Source organism: Haliotis rufescens, unplaced genomic scaffold (genome assembly GCF_023055435.1).
Source record: "Haliotis rufescens isolate VD_foot unplaced genomic scaffold, xgHalRufe1.0.p SCAF_2, whole genome shotgun sequence".
Lineage (NCBI taxonomy): Eukaryota > Metazoa > Mollusca > Gastropoda > Lepetellida > Haliotidae > Haliotis > Haliotis rufescens.
Window position 1 is genome coordinate 36,785,593 of NW_025963890.1, and position 22,067 is coordinate 36,807,659.

General features: G+C 41.3%; 2 protein-coding genes across 14 annotated transcripts; both read right to left on the reverse strand.

Moving 5' to 3' along the window:
- Positions 1-4,908: 4,908 nt before the first annotated feature.
- On the reverse strand, positions 4,909-20,715 carry LOC124111799 (reticulocalbin-2-like). Of its 3 annotated transcripts, none has more exons than XM_048399873.1 (7): positions 20,573-20,715; positions 20,266-20,467; positions 13,628-13,775; positions 12,630-12,798; positions 10,947-11,139; positions 9,298-9,414; positions 4,909-6,738 (listed from the first exon to the last, which is right to left on the reverse strand). In XM_048399873.1, the coding sequence occupies exons 1-7, from the start codon at positions 20,687-20,689 to the stop codon at positions 6,458-6,460; spliced, it is 1,227 nt and encodes a 408-aa protein (XP_048255830.1). In that variant the 5' UTR covers positions 20,690-20,715; the 3' UTR covers positions 4,909-6,457. The 3 variants fall into 3 exon arrangements, with proteins under 3 accessions (XP_048255830.1, XP_048255829.1, XP_048255832.1); XM_048399872.1 differs by having other exon boundaries at positions 20,555-20,715; XM_048399875.1 differs by lacking the exon at positions 9,298-9,414 and having other exon boundaries at positions 20,555-20,715.
- LOC125382062 (glycine-rich cell wall structural protein-like) lies at positions 6,748-9,288 on the reverse strand. Of its 11 annotated transcripts, none has more exons than XM_048399883.1 (3): positions 8,821-9,288; positions 8,465-8,686; positions 6,748-8,426 (listed from the first exon to the last, which is right to left on the reverse strand). In XM_048399883.1, the coding sequence occupies exons 1-3, from the start codon at positions 9,146-9,148 to the stop codon at positions 7,879-7,881; spliced, it is 1,098 nt and encodes a 365-aa protein (XP_048255840.1). In that variant the 5' UTR covers positions 9,149-9,288; the 3' UTR covers positions 6,748-7,878. The 11 variants fall into 11 exon arrangements, with proteins under 11 accessions (XP_048255840.1, XP_048255839.1, XP_048255835.1 ...); XM_048399882.1 differs by having other exon boundaries at positions 8,465-8,710; XM_048399878.1 differs by having other exon boundaries at positions 8,465-8,758.
- Positions 20,716-22,067: the final 1,352 nt, after the last annotated feature.

Below are 22,067 nucleotides of genomic sequence, written 5' to 3' on the forward strand. Positions count from 1 at the left end.
TGGGATCAGCAGAGCTGTCCTACAGTTGAGCACGATGACAGGTGTTCACTACAGGGATGACATCCTGGATGTGTATGTGAGGTGCAATCAGACCGGACTTCATCCTCATCGACAATAATGCACCTCATCGTTGATGCCAACTTAGAGCAGGAGAGTATTGTCCATATGGAGTCACCAGCATGGTCACCAGATTTGTTTGTTTGTTGTTTAAGGATGCTCTCGGCAATATTGCAGCTGTATGACGGTGGTTTGTAAATAATTGAGTCTTGACCAGACAATCCAGTGATTGACATCATGATCATTGATCTACACAGTTGGGATAAGATGACATGCATCAACAGTCAACGAGCCTGACCACCCTAATCCCATTAGTCATCTCTTACAACAAGCATAGCCACCTCTCAAGACAAGCATGGGTTGGTGAAGACCTATTCTAACTCCAACTCTACAGGAACTCAGCATTGCTCTCAATGAGTGGAACAATCTTCCCTTGTATCATCCAGATACTTATTGGGAGCTTAAAACGACAGTGTCAGGCTGTGATCACATCAAGTGGATCACATATTGGCTACTGAGAGTTTTTTGGGGCATGATTTTTTTTTTTTTATGTTTAAGTTTTGGCCAGATACTCTCATTTTCATGGCTGATCTGACTGATTATTGGTCACATGGTGTTTGTTGGCGCTGTGTTGTACATGACAACAGACCTTTGTTCTTTCATTATGTAGACCGCCTCCGTGGTCTAGTGGTAGAGCGTCCGCCCGGAGAGCGGAAAGTTCAGGGTTCGATCCCCGGCTGCGTCATACCAAAAGACGTTACAAGATGGCACTTGTTACCCTGTCTGGCGCTCGGCATTAAGGGTCTTAAACAAGGACTGGTCGGCTCGGTATACCAGTCAGTATACTGTGTCTTAGTGGGGTATTCATGTTAAACTGCAGCATGGTATCTCAGTGAGCTAGCACTTTAAATCGGCATCAGTCCGGACTAGTACAAGCAGCCACACACACACACACGTGCATGCCGTCGCTTTATAAGTGCAATAATCTTGGACGCGACGTTAAACCCAATTTCACCGCACCTCTTTCAAAATGTCTTCATGCAATATTGTCTAAACAATTTGATGTATTTCCTTTGAAAGTGGTGATCCTTAGCAAACTTTGAGTAGTATATTTCCCTGGATCAATTCATTGGACATACTATTAAGCAGATCACCGTGTGCATGTCATTATGCCTTAGTTGTCATTGAAAGAAATGTCTTAACAATTATAATACCAGCAACAGTTTTGTGTTTTACAGGGCTCTCGTTTAAGGGATCTTGATTTGACTTGCACCAGGTGCATGTTGAAATGAAAACCTAGTTGCACCAAACAAACAAAACTAATTTCACTCTGGTTCCCTGAATTTATCACAGTTGAAACATAGATGCATAAACTAGTCTAAGTAAATAAAATCTGACATCTCTGATTCCTGTCATGATTTTGGATAAATTAATGGTGAATTGCTGTTGAACGTTCCCTGTAGGGAATGTGCACATGATCTTGAAGTACCCAGGGTTTGAGGACATCAAGCCCAAGAAAGCAAATTCCACTTATCACAGGGATTAGTGATGTTGTATCATATGTTGTGTTGTACATGAAGCTTAGAGGTAATGAGTGTGTACAAAGATAGTTATGTGGAAAAGTAAAGGTTCGTCACAAATTTGAATTTGGTGCAAATGCTGCATATAGACATAAATATTATGTTGCACTTTTCCGTAATAGGTTGCACGGTAGTCGGTACATGTTTTATATAGCTAAATCGAGTTCTGTTTGTTTGTTTTTTCTGTATCAATCGACCATGCCTACTGTTCTTATATTTCAATAATCAACAGTGACTAGATCCCATCCATCAAGTTTTGCAAAGACCAGGCATTATTTGAATAATAATCACTCTTCCCCGATTACTAGTCAGTGTGTGAAAGTTGTTTTATGACCCATTCACAGTCAGCTCTGCCGCCGCAACCTATAAGAGCTTTTCTGTTCCAAGTGAACCCCTGGTTTATTGAATTATTGAATATATCAATGTAGTGGGGGCATGATGACACAATCAGTCAGCAGCTTTTGCTTGTAATAGCTGACAAACAGCGTTACCTAAGGACCTTTTCTTCCCCGACCTCCCATGATTACCATCTTCCTGAGGCAAGGGAATTTACTGACATTAACAGTCTGGTTTCCACCCTTGCCAAACCAGGCTGGAATTTCAGGGCTCGACCCTAGCGCCACCAGTGGCTATTACGAGTTACAGTCTACACTTTCAGCAGGGTATTCCCCATTTTCTTCATTTTCCCGCGTTTTAATGGCCTCGCTTTGAGAATGTGAAATGTGATATCTGAAACTGGCCCCTAAGAGAGATAAGCAGTCTCTTCGATGACATCTAGTTCAACCGCCCCAGGAAAGCAGAGAGTAAGACACAAACATGGTGTCCTGCTATGTCTGCAGTAATATTTGTGTTAGTACATTCGTCAAAGAATAACACAAAACAATATACTTCAATATCTTTTAAATGTAATTATCACAGATAGAATCAAACTGTTATGTAAGTGACTGATTGTCAGGAATATCATAATGTTTATGTTACATTTGTTAATTATGCTAAAAAATACACAAGGATACTATGTATTAACAACAATATGATACAACTTTTACAAACTGTCAACATCACAGATATTGTCTTCATGCATTTACAAAGATGTTATTATGTTACAGTTCCATTTATTTCAACAGGCATGAATTCTGTGATTAAAGAGGAAATATAGGTTATTAACTGAGGATCATTATCATGTTGATGCTTTTGCCATATCATGATTAAAAAATCATGATAGTGTTGAGCCCCATATTTAATTTAAGTCAGAAAATTCCATTGACATGTGTATCTGTTAAAAGAATACATGTAATATATTTAGTTGTGTCAACAAGATAGTCCAACCATGCACGAACCTCCACCAGGGCAAAATTTCCATTATTGTTATCAAAATTCCTCTCCACTATCGCTGGACAATAGTTGGTACTCTTCATTAGGAATATTTAAGTAGTCTCCATCAAAATATGTGTTAAAATCATTCCATTCATAGTCTAATACCGTGTCAGTACCTTTTGAAACTATACTTTCTGTATCTGCACATGTATAGATATTATGCCACATTTGGAAGACGGGGAGTACAATGCAAACTGTATATACAGATGATAATTTCATATCTGTATGTTTAAAAATATATCACTTTCTTAATCCAATCAAGAAACAATAAAAAGAAGTATCTCCCTGGCATAACCTTGCAATATAAGTCTAAAAATGTATGGCAATTTGGAGCAGACGACGGTTTTCCATTTTCAACAAATCCGGCATCTTGGTTTGGTCACGTGACCTAAACACGTCATTATGGGGTCAGAATCAACTAGTGGCTTCTGGATGTTTTTCTTCTTTTGCCAAGATTCAAGTGCCAATACAATTTAATAAATTGTTTACTTAATTATCCCACAAGACTGTAGTAATGACAGTTTGCTTTTAGCACTTGTGAGATAGAAAGATCCTGGACAAGAAGTATGTGACCCTCCAGTCACATCGTTTACCCCTAATGAACAACTGTCCATTTGAATAGATGATATCATTATATTTACACAAAACAAAGACGATATATTTGACCTAGGGTGACAGGTCTTTCACCACGATCACAGATATCAGCGATAAAGTGTAAACTGTTGACACACAGTGAATTCCAGAACCAGCTATTTCTGAATGAAATGTTTCAGAAAGGGTGATGCTCTTTAACCAACCAGATTGCTACACTATACTAAAGCTCCACCTTTTTCTGTGATTGACTCTTTTCCAAATACACCAACAACCAATACAAAATGTAGAATAAATGCCTTATATGGCTTGAGATAAAAAGATCCTGATATTGAAGTTGAACTACACGGAAAAACTGTACAACCGGAAGTGTGAACATATTACTTTTGGACCGTTTACTGGAGCCAGGCTGTATCATTATATCATGATAATTACTTGTAATTGGAGGTGGACCTATGATGAATTCATATGTGAAAAAGTAAGGGCTTCTTTTATTTTAACTTCTAAGTAAATAAGATATTTCTAATGACACCACTTTCTTGTTGATCAGTGGTGTTTCAACCTGGTATCAAATTACATTCTCCATAGGCGCTGTAGAACCAGAACGAGGCGGGATTCCCCTGCTATAAGCAGGCTTTACTACTGAAAGTGTAAGCTGTTATGTCCCTTCTATGTACCCCTACTGACCATCCAGATTCCACCTCTCATATCACTTCATCAATTATAAAGATCTTTGTTTTATTACAATAATCATCCCCTCGGGAAGTGCATCAAATAAAGTGCGACCGACATAAAGTGCATCACTGTATCACCTTGATTAAAAATATTTTGTAAATCTTTCCATGTGTGTCAACACCCAGTTGACGGTACACATGCTCTCTAAATACTGCAACCAAACGAATTAGGCACAGCAGTTGCCTTGTTTATGAACCGGATGTCGAAATCGGATTTAGACTCAACAGTCCAGGCAAAACAACTATATTCTATATCTAATTCTATATCTGCAAGGGTGGAAACTGAACTATTAAGGTTTGAGTCAAATGTTGTTTTTTTCCTTTGGCAGAAGGTGCTCCAGAGCTGTCGTGGATGACCCCCCCTCCCCCATGTTCATAGATGAAACAGCAAAGATGTTTGTGACAAAACTTGATCTCGCTGTTCTATTGCCTTGACTGAGTATCCAAACAGCATGGATAAATGATTTGGTTTCCCCAGGGGCACTGTCAAGCCTATCCTCAGGAAATACCAGACCAAATCACTTCAGGTGCTGCTGTCTCCCACAGCTTGGACAGAAAACCAAACAATCTTGTCAAATAATATATTTTATTCATTAAGGTATGACACGCATCTCATTCACGCTGTGGCGGACATGTCTTAATATGTTGGCAGGAATGGTTGTATATGGAACATATGTTGGTGAAAGGGGGAGGAATGCTAGGAGTTCTGGATGAGCAACCTCACATCATACAGCCATCTCAGACTGCCACCGACATTTGTCAACAAGACAACTGAGATAGGCCATGTCTTAGTAAATCTGTATGAATACTATTGTCACTATGTCAGGCATTAACATCCTGAATGCTTTTGTCCATTTTTCTCTTGTAAAAATTTGTTTTTGTCTAGCTGCTGACTTGTTTGTTATTTGTAAATTCTAGATTCGAAAGCAATTTCTATAGCTGGGATGCCTCTATCATGTGGTCATCTTACGATCATGACTGTCATTAAGGGGACAGTTCGATGTCTGATAAAAAATCTTAAGGAATTAAGTTTAGAGATGTGGGTGTTAATGGCTCTGCAAGTTTTCCATCTGACAAAATCAACTTAGTAACTGAACCAATCCTATTTTATTTATATGCTGTTAGGAGTTGTCTTTCCACAAGTTATAGTTTCTCAATAGTCCATCTCGTGCTGTGCATAATGACAGATTTTATCTACAAATGATTGTCTACACCTAGATATACATAAACTTCTATCGATAATTGTTCCATAAAAACACAAATACATGATTTCATTTCAGAAGTCTAAAAACTTAAATTAAGTTTTTTATCCCGCATCAAACTTTTAAACTGGAATGTGTAGCACCATTCTGCTAGTCTGTGGTTATGTGTAACACTAATATATCAACAATTTGTACAATAAAAGAAAACTTGTACTACATTGTTCCTTGTCTGTTGTATAAAGTTTGGTAGCCTGCTTCAGTCTTGAAATACCACTGAGCATTAGCAGCAGACAGGAACCGTCCATGGTTATATTGCACTTGTCAGTAAACACACTGAAAACAACCATGCTGGGAGCCGCAACCCATAAAATAACAGACTGAAAAAACAGGTAACAGATGACAAACAAGATGTCAAAAAGAACATAAAGATAATATCAGATTGCACAAACGGGTAACAGACAACTAACAGAATATACAGATTACTAACAACACATAAGGGAGAAACACTTAATGGGTAAGCTCTTGATTGATCTGGGGAAAGATAAGTTCAATGCTGCCACTTCATCCATTCCTTGCATTCATATATTGCGCATGAAATCCACTAAAGTATTGCAAGATAGGTACATGGCCTATAAAACCTTCGGTGCTGGTGGGTGGCCCAGGACAACACTTCCCGAATCCAAGACCCAATCAGGGGTTAATTTGTGCCTGATGCTTAAGTACTGTTTTGGAAGGGCATGTAAAGAAATATGAAAGCATTCAAGGCAATGAGATTGTTGTGAGACAAGGCTGCATGTATAGGTAAGGACTGATGAAGGATACAGACTTTAAGCACCAGCTCTCAAGCTAAGTCAAACGTGGACACATGCCTTGATGAAGAATGAAAACAGATTATGTACAGGCCTAAAGCAGGATACAGTTACAACTCGTCTTTAAATTTGAGCAATGTATCTCCGTAGTCTGTGGCCTTGCTAGAGATGAAGTCCTCATCGTGATCCCGGATCTCTGCCAAGGACAGGAAGCCATCTTTGTTTGCATCAGCCTTGCTTGTCAAGTACTCTACCTCCTCGGTTGCAGTTTCCAAATTTCCCTGGGTGAGCCACGTCTTCAGCTCATCACCCTTGAGAAAGCCATCATTGTCAGTGTCATATTTCCTGAACCTCAGCTGGTCCATACTCGTGGCATCCTCATCATCTTCATCTGTCAAACAAACACCATTCAATTTGTCAAATATTTTTACCAAGTATGTACAGTGTAAAAAATCTTGCTCTTTATTATATTGTTTATTGTGAACTTTGTAAAGAAATGTCATTGTTTTTGTCCATGTGCTGTGAATCTGACATGACAATATGTCGACAGAGAAATGTGTCCATTTATTCCTACAAGCAACCTAATTTCATGATTTACAGTAGATTATCACTGGTGATGGGAAGAATGTAGTCTATAGAAAATCTGAAGGAATAACAAAGGTGACACATGGATATTTTTCTACAAAAGTAAATCTAGTGACACAGCTCTGTATTTAACCTGAGCTTTTCTACAACGTTTTCAGTTTTACATTATAAAGGTCATTATAAGAGGGTTTCAATGATTTTAAAATGCCATCCATCTTTTGAATCCGGTAAAAATTGTATAGGGAGCTGCCGGTCACAACGCTGTAAGAGTCATATATAAACCCAGAACTTTGAGAGATGTCTAAATATATCAAAACTGGATAATTGGTTAAGAGAAGACCACAGCCTGGCATGCATCATAGAGTGCATAGTGTTCATATATATGGATGACTACACGAGTTCCTGTAAACATGTTTGATACCACTTTTGCTACAAGTGAAGCAAGTTTGATCATTTAAAAAACAAGTTGCTATACAAACGGCATCAAACAGAAAACCTGCTTAGTAATCATGGTAATGTATTTTTTACTGACTAAAAGTTTTCTCTAATTTCATGTTGATAAAGATATGTCGCTGGTTTCGGGGCGTTGTATGCGAACAATATTTGCTGCGCAGTACAAGAAAGACCATGCTCTCTTGAATTCTGGTAATAAATCGGATATCTTTCTCCAAGATCAATTATCTTGTTACAGTTTACATTAGTGCTACTCCATGCCACCCCTACACTGTAGATTGAACTGTATTATTACTCCACAGAAACTACTTTACCTGTCATGCATAATTTATGTGTTAACTTTTGACAGCGAAACTATTCCTTTCCATGTTACCATTTTATGAAGTAGGGCAAAGTGTGTAAATTTACTGGAATGAAAGCAAACTGACACCACACATCACCATCTACCCCTCCAGACTGACACCTACCCCCCTACACTAATCACTGCTGACCTTCACCTTGGCCATCCAAATAACCTCCCCTCCCTTCCACACTGACAACCACCTCCACCCACATCTATACCTCCACCTGTACCCACATCTATACCTCCAGCTCTACCCACATCTATACCTCCAGCTGTACCCACATCTATACCTCCAGCTCTACCCACATCTATACCTCCAGCTGTACCCACATCTATACCTCCAGCTGTACCCACATCTATACCTCCACCTGTACCCACATCTATACCTCCAGCTCTACCCACATCTATACCTCCAGCTCTACCCACATCTATACCTCCACCTGTACCCACATCTATACCTCCACCTGTACCCACATCTATACCTCCACCTGTACCCACATCTATACCTCCAGCTCTACCCACATCTATACCTCCAGCTCTACCCACATCTATACCTCCAGCTGTACCCACATCTATACCTTCAGCTCTACCCACATCTATACCTCCACCTGTACCCACATCTATACCTCCAGCTCTACCCACATCTATACCTCCAGCTCTACCCACATCTATACCTCCACCTGTACCCACATCTATACCTCCAGCTGTACCCACATCTATATACCCACATCTATACCTCCACCTGTACCCACATCTATACCTCCAGCTCTACCCACATCTATACCTCCAGCTGTACCCACATCTATACCTTCAGCTCTACCCACATCTATACCTCCACCTGTACCCACATCTATACCTCCAGCTCTACCCACATCTATACCTCCAGCTCTACCCACATCTATTCCTCCAGCTGTACCCACATCTATACCTCCAGCTCTACCCACATCTATACCTCCAGCTCTACCCACATCTATTCCTCCAGCTGTACCCACATCTATACCTCCAGCTCTACCCACATCTATACCTTCACCTATACCCACATCTATACCTCCAGCTGTACCCACATCTATATACCCACATCTATACCTCCACCTGTACCCACATCTATACCTCCAGCTCTACCCACATCTATACCTCCAGCTCCACCCACATCTATACCTTCAGCTCCACCGACATCTATACCTCCAGCTCTACCCACATCTATACCTCCAGCTCTACCCACATCTATACCTCCAGCTCTACCCACATCTATACCTCCAGCTCTACCCACATCTATACCTCCACCTGTACCCACATCTATACCTCCACCTGTACCCACATCTATACCACCACCTCTACCCACACCTCCAGCTCTACATCGACAGATAAAGAAGATCAAAGACCACAGCCAGGTATGTGTCATAGAGTGCATAGTGTTCATATATATAGATTACTACACGAGTTCCTGTCAGCATGTTCGATACCATTTTTACTACAAAAAGTGAAGCAAGTTCTATCATTTAAAAAACACAAGTTGCAATACAAACGGCATCAGACAGAAACCCGCCTAGTAATGTATTTTTTACTCACTTAAAGTTTTCTTATTATCTAATTTCAATGTTGATAAAGATATGTCGCTGGTTTCAGGGTGTTGTATGCGAACAATATTTGCTGAGGAGTACAGGAAAGACCGTGCTCTCTTGAACTCTGGTAATAAATGGGATATCTTTCACCAAGATCAATTATGTGAAAGCATAAGATGCAGATTCTGAAAACAACAGCTTCACCACAAACATCCCCAACCCACAAACTTCCCCAACTCACAAACTTCATAAATGTCCCCAACTCACAAACCTCCCCAACTCACAAACATCCCCAACCCACAAACATCCCCAAACCACAAACCTCCCAAACTCTCAAACCACCCCGACTCGCAAACTTCCCCAACTCACTAACATCCCCAACTCACTAACATCCCCAACTCACTAACATCCCCAACTCACAAACATCCCCAACTCACAAACATCCCCGACACGCAAACATCCCCAACTCACAAACATCCCCAACTCACAAACATCCCCAACTCACAAACATCCCCAACTCACAAACATCCCCAACTCACAAACATCCCCAACCCACAAACATCCCCAAACCACAAACCTCCCAAACTCACAAACATCCCCAACTCACTAACATCCCCAACTCACAAACCTCACAAACATCCCCATGTCACAAACTTCCCCAACTCACAAACCTCCCCAACTCACTAACATCCCCAACTCACTAACATCCCCAACTCACTAACATCCCCAACTCACTAACATCCCCAACTCACTAACATCCCCAACTCACAAACATCCCCAACTCACAAACATCCCCAACTCACAAACATCCCCAACTCACAAACATCCCCAACTCACAAACACCTGCATTCAACTAGAAAAGTCTAGATTCTTATAGGATAAAATACCTCTAAATTATGGAAAATATTTTTTTTTGAAGAAAAATCGCAATTTTGAACAACAATAAATTCCCCCAATTTGTCTGACAAAGGCACTTTGTTTGGAGTGATAGATAAATCACTGAATGACACTGCCCAATGGGAAACACAGGTGCACATTGATCAACATGGTTAAACAGTGGTATCTTCGGTGGGTGAGTAATGATATATGTTGATATGCACACCACATACGGCACATCCAATTTCATGATCATACGTGGAAAAATGGTCGAGATATGAGCAAACTATTCAATTCAAATATGGCTGACATTTAAAATTAGCTCAGGAACCTAAGCATCCTTTGTGTGCTGTCCAAGTTCACTCTAACACAAATTTCAACATGGTGTTCACTCAGAGAGGTATCATAACGGAATAACAGATGTGACCTGAATTCTGTGGTCATATCATGCTTATAGTTTCAGAGAAGATGTAAAACTGTCATCATTTCATGATGATTGCCATACGAGTCACAACACAGCTCACTTGAAGTTTAAGTTTAGTTAAACTAACATACTGCTTGTTCATGTTTTTTAAGTTACCTTGTTTTGCAAATGTGGAAAGGGGGGACTACTGGAGTTGTGTTCACTGTTGCAATAGTAATGCCATAGCAGTAAACCAACTTTAAGGCTTGATTATTATAGTAATCATTGGAATAGAAATGAAGCATTGCAGACAATCTCAAAGACAGACATTTTCCTCCTTGTCACTACTAAAACCAAAGGAAGTAACCCTGTCCTACCTGCGAGAAACTCGATCAGAGACACAGCAGTGTCATTGTCCTGGTCAAACTCCTTCAAGCGGTGCTCGATCTCGTACGCGTGCATGTGCTCGTAGTCGTACGGATGCATGAAGGCCACATACTCGCTCTTGTCTAAAATCCCATTCTTGTCCTGGTCAGCTGCCGTGAAACGCTTTTCGTCCTCGCCTATAGTCTGCCAACATCACATGGACGTACTTGGTGATATCAATAGAGGCTGTGACGATATGTTGGGGCATTAAACAGTGTTACAGTTTACATTAGTGCTACTCCATGCCACCTCTATACTGTAGATTGAACTGTGTATTCTTACTCCACAGAAACTGTACATTACCTTGTCATGCAGAATATATGTGTTAACTTTTGACAGTGAAACTATTCCTTTCCATGTTATCAATTTATGGAGTATGGAAAAGTGTACAAATTTACTGGAATGAAACCAAACTGACACTACACATCACTACCACCACCTATACCTCCAGACTGCCACCTACCCCCTACACTAATCACCACCCTAACCACATCTATACCTCCAACTCTACCCACTGCTGACCTCCAACTCTACCCACTGCTGACCAGCTCTCCCACTGCTGACCTCCAACTCTACCCACCACTGACCAGCTCAACCCACTGCTGACCTCCAACTCTACCCACTGCTGACCTCCAACTCTACCCACCGCTGACCAACTCTACCCACTGCTGACCTCCAACTCTACCCACCACTGACCAGCTCAACCCACTGCTGACCTCCAACTCTACCCACTGCTGACCTCCAACTCTACCCACCACTGACCAGCTCTCCCACTGCTGACCTCCAGCTCTACCCACCACTGACCAGCTCTACCCACTGCTGACCTCCAGCTCTACCCACTGCTGACCTCCATCTCTACCCACTGCTGACCTCCAGCTCTACCCACCACTGACCAGCTCTACCCACTGCTGACCTCCAACTCTACCCACCACTGACCAACTCTACCCACTGCTGACCTCCAACTCTACCCACCACTGACCAGCTCAACCCACTGCTGACCTCCAACTCTACCCACTGCTGACCTCCAACTCTACCCACCACTGACCAGCTCTCCCACTGCTGACCTCCAGCTCTACCCACCACTGACCAGCTCTACCCACTGCTGACCTCCAGCTCTACCCACTGCTGACCTCCATCTCTACCCACTGCTGACCTCCAGCTCTACCCACCACTGACCAGCTCTACCCACTGCTGACCTCCAGCTCTACCCACTGCTGACCTCCAGCTCTACCCACCACTGACCAGCTCTACCCACTGCTGACCTCCAGCTCTACCCACTGCTGACCTCCATCTCTACCCACTGCTGACCTCCAGCTCTACCCACCACTGACCAGCTCTACCCACTGCTGACCTCCAGCTCTACCCACTGCTGACCTCCAGCTCTACCCACTGCTGACCTCCAGCTCTACCCACCACTGACCAGCTCTACCCACTGCTGACCTCAAGCTCTACCCACTGCTGACCTCCAGCTCTACCCACTGCTGACCTCCTGCTCTACCCACTGCTGACCTCCAGCTCTACCCACCTTTGGCCAGCTCTACCCAGTGCTGACCTCCAGCTGTATCCACTACTGACCACCAGCTCTACCCACCATTGGCCAGCTCTACCCACCGCTGACCTCCAGCTCCACTCACTTCAATCATGAACTTGTGATCATCATCCAGAGGTTTTTCCTTAATGGCCTTGAGCTCCTCCTGAGAGTAGTCATACTGCTGCTTGAGGTACTCGCCGAATGCCAGCTTCCCGTCACCATCACCATCCTCCTCAGCCAACTTTTTCAGAGCTTCCTCTTCATCCAGAGACCTGCCGACAGATGACCCAGGATATACAGACACTGGACAGAGCAATAATGCAATCAAGTCATTCATTCACACTGGAAAACACTGGCTATCTCTTCATACCTGAATTGCAAACAAGTAGATACGCCTGGGGAAGTTGGAACTGATTCTGCCCAGAGTTCCAACATTTGGAAAGACTCCAGCTACTAATGTATTAACTCCTAGCATCTGACCATGGTCAAACATTGTAGGAAGACATTGTGCTTATTTCTTAGTTGCCTTGTAAATATCTAAGCAGGATTATAAAGGACATGACATGACCTGGCCTATCAAAACGAATAAGTGTTGGTTGGTTTGTTGTTATATGGCGCACTCAGCAATATTCCAGCTATATGACGGCAGTCTGTAAATAATCAAGTCTGGACCAGACAATCAAGTGATTGACACCATGAGCATCAATCCACACAATTGAGATACGATGACATGTATCAACCAAGTCAGCGAGCCTGACCACCCGATCCTGTTAGTCGCCTCTTGTGACAAGCATAGTCACCTTTTACGGCAAGCATGAGTTGCTGAAGACCTATTCTACCCCGGATCTTCAGGGGTCCAAGTGAATAAGGAAGAGATCAGCATACAGAGGTAAGAAACATTTCATGGAATTGTCTCCAATTGGAGATTTCAAAGTCTGACTTTCTAACTGGAAGACCCATGGCCCCGAGTAGTGACATAGAACACAGGTTATATTAAACAATAATCAGATGATTGGATACAGTAACCACAGCTGGCATGCAGATTACAATCAAACACTGAAATACAAGTAGACATTGCACATGGACATTTTCTCCACCTACTTGAGAGACTGCAGGATCCATGTGATGAACTCTTCCTTAGAGATGCGTCCATCTTTATCCAGGTCGTGTGTCTTGGCCAGCTTCTCCAATCTGTTCTTGGCCTGCTCCGGAGTCAGGTCATCAGCATCCTGTGCTTCTTCCCGGGATCCTGGAACCAGATGTACCAATACAGAGTCTGACACACACTTATCTACCGGTAGCATCTATATCTAGCATCTGGCATCTACATCTAGCATCTACATCTATATCTGGCATCTACATCTACATCTGGCATCTACATCTAGCATCTACATCTACATCTAGCATCTACATCTACATCTAGCGTCTACATCTAGCATCTAGCATCTACATCTAGCATCTACATCTAGCATCTGGCATCTACATCTAGCATCTACATCTATATCTAGCATCTACATCTACATCTAGCGTCTACATCTACATCTAGCGTCTACATCTACATCTAGCGTCTACATCTACATCTAGCGTCTACATCTACATCTAGCATCTACATCTAGCATCTAGCATCTACATCTAGCGTCTACATCTAGCATCAACATCTAGCATCAACATCTAGCATCTACATCTAGCTTCTACATCTAGCTTCTACATCTACATCTAGCGTCTACATCTACATCTAGCGTCTACATCTAGCATCTACATCTAGCGTCTACATCTACATCTAGCGTCTACATCTACATCTAGCGTCTACATCTAGCATCTAGCGTCTACATCTAGCGTCTACATCTAGCATCTGCATCTAGCGTCTACATCTAGCATCTAGCATCTACATCTTACATCTAGCGTCTACATCTACATCTAGCACCTACATCTAGCATCTAGCGTCTACATCCCTGACCTGTGAAGATTGGGGTAGGATAGGTCTTCAGCATCCCATGCATAGGCGACTATGCTTGTCACAAGAGGCGACTAACATGATCAGGTGGTCAGGCTGATACATGTCATCATATCCCAAATGCATCGATTGATGCTCATGATGTCAATCACTGGATTGTCTGGTCTAGACTTGATTATTTTAAGACCGACATCATATAGCTGAGTGTGGCATTAAACAATAAACACACAAACAAACAATCACACTTGGCACATGCCAAAGTTAAACATTGGGGTTCTAATTTTGAATTCTTACTTCAGAGGGGTTTCAAATTATGAATTTTTTAACTCTTTGGTTGGTGGCAATTCAGACAATGATTCAAGGATGGCAGAGAATTCTGGGAAATGTGCCTGTATTTTAAGTGCTATATTTTTAGTTGCCACTGGTGTCCATATGTGATTTTTAAAAGAAATATGAGCCCATAACATTATAGAGAGACCAGGACCCAGTGTATCGAAACTTCATTAATTAAGGGTTCATTAACCCTACTGGTTCATTAAATTCTGGACCCGTGAAGATCTGGGGTAGAATAGGTCTTCACCAACCCATGCATGTTGTAAAAGGTGACTATGCTTGTCGTAAAGAAGCGACTAACAGGACCAGGTGGTCAGACTCGCTGACTTGGTTGATGCATGTCATCGTATCTTAATTGCATGGATCGATGCTCGTGATGTCAATCACTGGATTGTCTGGTCCAGATTATTTATAGACTGACATCATATAGATGGAATATTGCTGAGTGCGGCGTTAAACAACAAACAAACTTTAAATTCTGAATGTTTTATTTGTTAATGGGACCTTTATTATGGGTTTTACAAAGTCGTCCTTAAGCAATCATTAACTTAAGATACCTTAAGTGTAAAATCTCCATTGGCATATCATTAAATTAGGGGATTCCCCATAAGCTTCAGACAATTCTGTTTTAGCAAACAAACAGTCCTTCCTGTCATCTGCCAAGTGGTTTGAGTCGTAGCTGTTCCTTCTCTTGTAAGTTATAATTGCAGAACACATCACTTCAGATGTTCATATTGTCATGTAGCTTACATGTTTTGGAAGTTTCAATTCATCAAAGTTCTTTATCGGACCCCTGCATTTCATCAACATATTACCACATATGACTAGGCATGTTTCAGCTTAAGGAAAGCCTGAAGTGACTGAGGTCTCAGACATTTTACCACTTCGGTAAAACCCACGAGCACAGGTATGGTGCTGACAAATCTAAAAACATAATTGGGGCAAACCGGGATTTGAACCCACAATCATAGGTTTCTGGTATGTCCAAAGGATGCAACTCTGCACAGCGAATCATGGCGCCTTAGAAGATTGGGCCACCTGTGTGTGCTAATGCACAAGAGTCCTGCTTATTGTAGCTTAGACATGTAGATCACTGTCCTGATCTTACTGCATGAGAGATGTGAGACACTTGGGCACGCAGTGAATACCAGCTGTGGTAAGAAGTGGTTATCCAGCCAAGTGGTTAAAGCATCTGCTTGTCCTGCAGAAGATCTGTCTTTGATTCCCTACATGGGTACAATAAACCCCATTTCTGGTGCCCATCACCGTGATACTGCTGGAATATTGCTAAAAGCAGCAGAATACCATACTCACTCCATCTGTGATAAAACAATTGGATCACAAGTACAACAGGGGTTCAGGTTACCCAAAACAAAAATTTGGGGGGCCTAATCCACCCATGTCTGCAGCTATCCCAAAGTCTTATGAAATACTCTTCTAGTGTTTAAGATGAAGAACCAAATACATGTACTAACAGTATACCCTGAACCGAGATGCTGGCAGCTGTTGCATCCTGGGTCTCGTCGCCACAAAGGAGGCTGCCAAGAATCAATGGACAAAAGAGGCACAGGCTGGCTGCCTATTAAGCAAAATACCAGAGTCAATAGGCTGTTTGTATGGCTTTTCATGCTTCCCCTGTGACTGGCCTCATTGCCTGTGGAGCTATGTTGCATGTGGCACATCATCCACGTCACAACCTCAGCAACTCATACAGCCAGCAGTACAGACAAGATATTGTATGGATGACAACTTCTTTATTCTATTATGATGTGACATTTCAGTATGGATCATAGAGTCCTTGACACATAAACAACATCCTTCGAACAGACCTACTTTTATGCTGAGCTGAGGTATTCGTGATTGTGCTTATCCACCAAAAGCCAAGTCATTTTAGAATGTTGGACAAAAAGTTGAAAATGAAGCATGACAATTTCTGACACATCATCATCCATGAGGACTGAATTATTCATATTAGTACCACTGATCAAATATATGACTGATCAGAATAATTCCATCTAATTTAGTGATCATACTTATAATTTTATCCTTAACTTTGAGTTTCATAATGTTTTCTGCAGGTTGCATGTTCCAAGGGTGGAATAATGGGACATGACCTGGGTGCCAATTCACAATCTTAGTGCTATGACTGTCCTATGTCTATGTAAAAAGTAAGAGGTTAAGATCAGCTTAGCGCTAAGATCACCATGTGTATTGGGGCCCTGGACCTTTGTCTTTTTGTAGTTTTCCAGGGACAACCAGTGTTCCCGCTGGCTTTTGAAACTGCCAGTCCTTGTGGACTGGCAACTCTAAAAATTACCAGTCCCCCTAAATTTTACCAGTCCCAGCTTTTAACAAATAAAAAAACATATGGAAATTATTTGGTTTTTATTTTTTTAAAATCATGTTCAGTGCAAAGATGTCATGTCTGAAGTAACTTAGTTAGATCCATACCTCACTCACCAAGACTTCAGTCACAAGTTTCTCTTCTTTTTTTAATATTTCGAGACAAAGTCACTACAAATGGATATTTCACCTAGAAATAGACATGGGGAAACCCTGATGGTAACAGACTGACTTTGTTCGAAAAATTTACTTATATGAATATCACTGATGTTTTGTTCAACAACAAAGATTTATAAGGTACTTTATTTGCCGGTCCACAGGGACTGGCAGTCACATGAATTACCGGTCCAAGCCTAATTTTACCGGTCAAAAACTGGTAATCCCGTTAAACAGGAACGCTGGACAACATATGTTCAATCAAAAGTTAATGCTTTAGTATGTACCCATGTCCCAAACTGATATGCGCAGTGTTGGTGCTTAGTTCAGTAAGGTTGATCGTATTCATGTCGTGGGGCGAAATCAGCCGTGGTCGACCCAGCCCTTATTTAAAAAAATATTACCAGACATGATCCTTGGTAGAGACCAGCTCTTAACAGTAACTATGGCCCCTACTTGCACCTAACGTAGCACTAACATCGTCGTGCGACATGAGGCCCTGTTCCACAAAGCAGTCATATCACGAAGACATCTCCCCGAGGCAAGGGTGTCATCCGACCATATAGATAACTACACGATAAATCGCTAAGAACAATCAAGAACAAAGCAAGTTTCATTTCATGATAAAACACTGTTCTAACATGACGTCATTTTAAACATGTGCTTGCAACTTGATGACGTCGTATATTGGACTACAATATTTTTAAGAGAGGAGTGTCTAGTGAGTTGTTCCCCATACATGTAGTTGGGCAACGCAGATGAGGGTGAATAAAACACTGCAGGGCATATAAACCACTTGGTGCTGCGCGTCACATGGTTTATTCTCGCTGCAATGTTTTATTGTACAATAAACAATGACCATGAGTCGTTTATTTCTTAAATAAAAGTCCAGTTTCACCCTTGCCAAACTAGGCTGGAATTTCCAGGCTCAATCGTAGTGACACCAGTTGCAATAATAATAGATCTATAGTATAACCCTGCGAAGTGTATCATATAAGTTGAGCACCTCGATTAAAAACATCAAAGATTTGCAAAATCTATTTTGACGCCCAGCTGACGATACACATGCTTTGCAAATCATGCAGTTGACCAAAATGTGCATGTTGATTACGAACCATGTTTATGAGCAGGATGTCTATTTTGTTACACGATTTTGATTGGACTATGCAAAGACTTGTTAGTCTAGACAAAATTTAACTCGGGAAAGATCAATTCTCAGCTGGAGCTTGGCTGATCATGTATCATTTTACCCTAACATTATTGATTGTTGCTCCTAACACAGACAACTGGTTTGTCTGACCCAGACTTGATGACTTCATAAGAGCCTGTGACATAGCTTACAAATATTGCTGACGACTCACTCCTTGCCAATGCCCTTCACTACAACCACACAACCCAAAACAAAGATGTGAAAGTTGGGTTGATATCACCTTGCTATGAATGAACAAAAAAACACTTCCCCTTCTGAACACGGAGAAGCTCCATGAAGCAAGTAAAAAAAGCATTGACACCATCTTCACGGGCACCCCATCTCTTAGAACCATCCTCCAAGCTTATGGCCACAACCCCCATCCAACAAGCAAGCCCCCAGAGGAGTAATCTATAAAATTAACTGTGACTGTGGTGAGTCGTACATTGGTGAAACCTCCCGTCCAGTAGATACTCACATCTAAGAACACAAGATTTCAACAGAAAAGCAGACAGCAAATCAACCCTCTCAGACCACTAGCAAAAATTCCCTAGCCATCAAATTTGTATCACAAAGTACAAATCCACTCTACAAAACATCAGAACTTCACCCCAAGAAAACTCTCAAAAGCTATAGAAATCAACCGTCAAAAACCATAGATGAACAGAGATCAAGGGTATTATACCTCACCTGCCTATTAAGATCTAAATAAGCAATAAACTAGTTTAATTAGGTCACAATCAGCTTGTCACAACTGTATAATCTCTTTAATCCTTAGCCTTACTTTACATCTGCCCTCACTTCCCGTTTGCTTCATTACCTGTGTGTAATTTGTTATCCTTACTGTACATTTGGCTTCATCCAGTTATCTGTATGCTACTTGTTATCTAATACCATTGTTGTCAATGTTAACCTGCTGCTTATCATGTCATGCATATATACCTCTCATCACTTTGTTATTGCACTCCCGCTTGATAACAGTGTAAGAATCTACATGGAAACATCACTATTTGCAACAAACAAGAAGTTGTTGTCCATAAAGTTGTACTTTTTTTACTTATTTATGAACTTCTAGAATGCCAATCAAACAGTCCATGAAGCAAGACATCAAATGTGATGTTTGTTTGTTGTTTAACGCCGCCTTCCGCAATATTCCAGCTATATGATGGCGATTTGTAAATAATCAAGTCTGGACCAGACAATCCAGTGATTGACATCATGAGCATTGATCCACGCAGTTGGGATATGATCACATAAATCAACCAAGTCAGCGAGCCTGACTGCCCGATCCTGTTAGTCGCCTTTTACGACAATGTGCCGAAAGGCGACTATGTTTGTCGTAAGAGGTGACTTACAGGATTGTACTTGGTTGAATGCATGTGATTCTACTGTGATGTACCGGTAAACAGTAATTCAACCACAAAACTAGAACCTTGAGTACTGTGCTCCACAGCCTGTGTGGCCATTTCCATTCTTCTATTTTCTAGGTCTAGACATTCTGATAACTAGGTGAAACTAGAACACTGTTTCTGTGTAATTAGGGTACACATTAACTACATTGTGTATTATATTTTATATTCATCATAAAAGTAGAGTTAGCACACAACGAACGTCGGAAATTGGAAGAATCCTGTAGATAACAACCCCAGTATGCTAAATAACCATAAATGATAACTGTGGACTCTGCTTTCCATTGATGATGTGCCAGTTGTAAGTGCCCACAAAAGGTTAGTTAGTTTTAGGCACGCAGTACTTACAACTCACCTAAGACTGCTTCGTGGTCGCGATGTTTGTTCCTCTCCCCGTCAGCTGTCTCGTTCACTCCCCCCAAGGGGTCGTGTTGGGCGTGGGCAGCCGGGGCTATCTTTTCTTTATTCTCTGCATTCACTTTGGTAACGGCGAGTACCAGCGTCATGGCCAGGCACATTGACAACACACACGTGAAGCCCTTCATCGTCACACGAACCTATAAAAAAAACAAAACACACGTGGTTTATCATCTGCTGTACGGGTACAGAAAACGAATTTAAGCAAAATCACCCCCAATACTTACGTTGTCACTTTCACTTACAGAACTAGAGTCCAGAAATGGAAAACAACGATTCAACTCTTTCTGAACACGCAAGTGCTCGCGTGTACACTTATAGGAACCGGATGTAGCAGTAGTAGCGAGTTGTCGATTCCTCATTGGCTGTTATCACAATGCCCTTGTTATTGACTGCTATTAAGGCGCAGGTTGTTAGAAGGCACATGTTAAACGTGGACGGGGACAACATGCTTGCTATAGATTACCCACATCTCATTTACTTTCATATTGATTTGCCCGTAGCCACTTTAGACTTTTCAATAGCAACTGGAAAGTGTTCAAATATTTTAGAAGTGTTGGATTGGGAACAGCTCGTAGACTGACCGTCTGTAATCACATCTCGTTATTGTATATATTTATTATTATAATGTACATGGGTGGTATTTCGGTGTTTCTTAACTTCACCTCACACGTCATTTGGTGACATGTCACCAGGAGATGGAGCTCAGTTCTTGGTCCCAGCTGTGGCGGCCGCGTGTCCTTAGCACGTTTGTTAAGTTCTTTACAACGTTTGAATTAATGGATAAGTTACGAAAATTGCAACTGAATGAGAAACATAGTTCGAAATAACTACCCAGCCCATAAACTTATCGTTTTAATGTCTGAATGAGTGGACGCAACATCTCCTGGTAAGAAGTCGGAGTTGATTACCTTTTAAGACTCATTCTATGGCGTGGATCCAGCTTTATAAAAGGAAGGATTGCATTTTGTAATTCTTTTATTGACATTACAAAATGAAATATTGACATCACAAAATCGATTTATGATGTAATAATTATTGTTATTACATTATATTTAGTTCAATTTAGCGATTAAATAGCTGAGTCCATCGTGTCAATTGAGATGAATAGTGAATTTAGAAATTGTGATATCAATAAATCACCTTTAAGGGATTTCATATTCATATTATATATCTGTTATTCAGTTTATTGATCTCTAAACATCTAATTTTTTTATATCAGTAAATGTAGACACGCCTCCTTTATACCGATATATGGATCGGGTGGTCAGCCTCGGTGACTTGGTTGATTGCATGTCATCGTGTCCCAAATGCGTGGATCGATGCTTATGATGTCATTCACTGGATTGTCTGGTCCACACTCGATAGTTATTTTACATACCTCCGTAATATCTGGAATATTGCTGATTGCTACGTTAAACAAAAGACAAACAATCATTTAAATCATGCATGTATAGGAGAATGTCCGAAATCTCGCGATTATTGTCGCACGTTAAGATTGTTCAAGGCCGTTAGGCCGAGAACAAGTTTCACGTGCGATAATAATCGCGAGATTGAGGACTTTCTCCTACTTAAAACAAAGTCTGATCAAGTTGATGCCTCAAACTAATCTTCAAGTGATATTCACGTGCCAAACTAACGGAGGTGTGTTCTAGTTGTACATGGTCATGACAAACCAAGTCGCTAAAACACACCAATAAACGTGCAAAACTATTGGAGTGTGGTGTGTATATCTGCACA

What these genes read in the sequence shown, in the direction of transcription:
- LOC125382062 (XM_048399878.1), bottom strand. Translation starts at nt 9,148, where the DNA reads ATGAACACTATGCACTCTATGACACATACCTGGCTGTGGTCTTTGATC. An exon ending in AGGTATAGATGTGGGTACAG is followed by an intron (nt 8,759 to 8,820) that starts GTGGAGGTATAG and finishes ATGTGGGTATAG; the next exon opens with GTGAAGGTATAGATGTGGGT. An exon ending in AGATGTGGGTACAGGTGGAG is followed by an intron (nt 8,427 to 8,464) that starts GTATAGATGTGG and finishes GTACAGCTGGAG; the next exon opens with GTATAGATGTGGGTACAGGT.
- LOC124111799 (XM_048399872.1), bottom strand. Translation starts at nt 20,689, where the DNA reads ATGAGGAATCGACAACTCGCTACTACTGCTACATCCGGTTCCTATAAG. An exon ending in CTGTAAGTGAAAGTGACAAC is followed by an intron (nt 20,468 to 20,554) that starts GTAAGTATTGGG and finishes TTTTTTTTATAG; the next exon opens with GTTCGTGTGACGATGAAGGG. An exon ending in TGGATCCTGCAGTCTCTCAA is followed by an intron (nt 12,799 to 13,627) that starts GTAGGTGGAGAA and finishes ATCTGTCGGCAG; the next exon opens with GTCTCTGGATGAAGAGGAAG.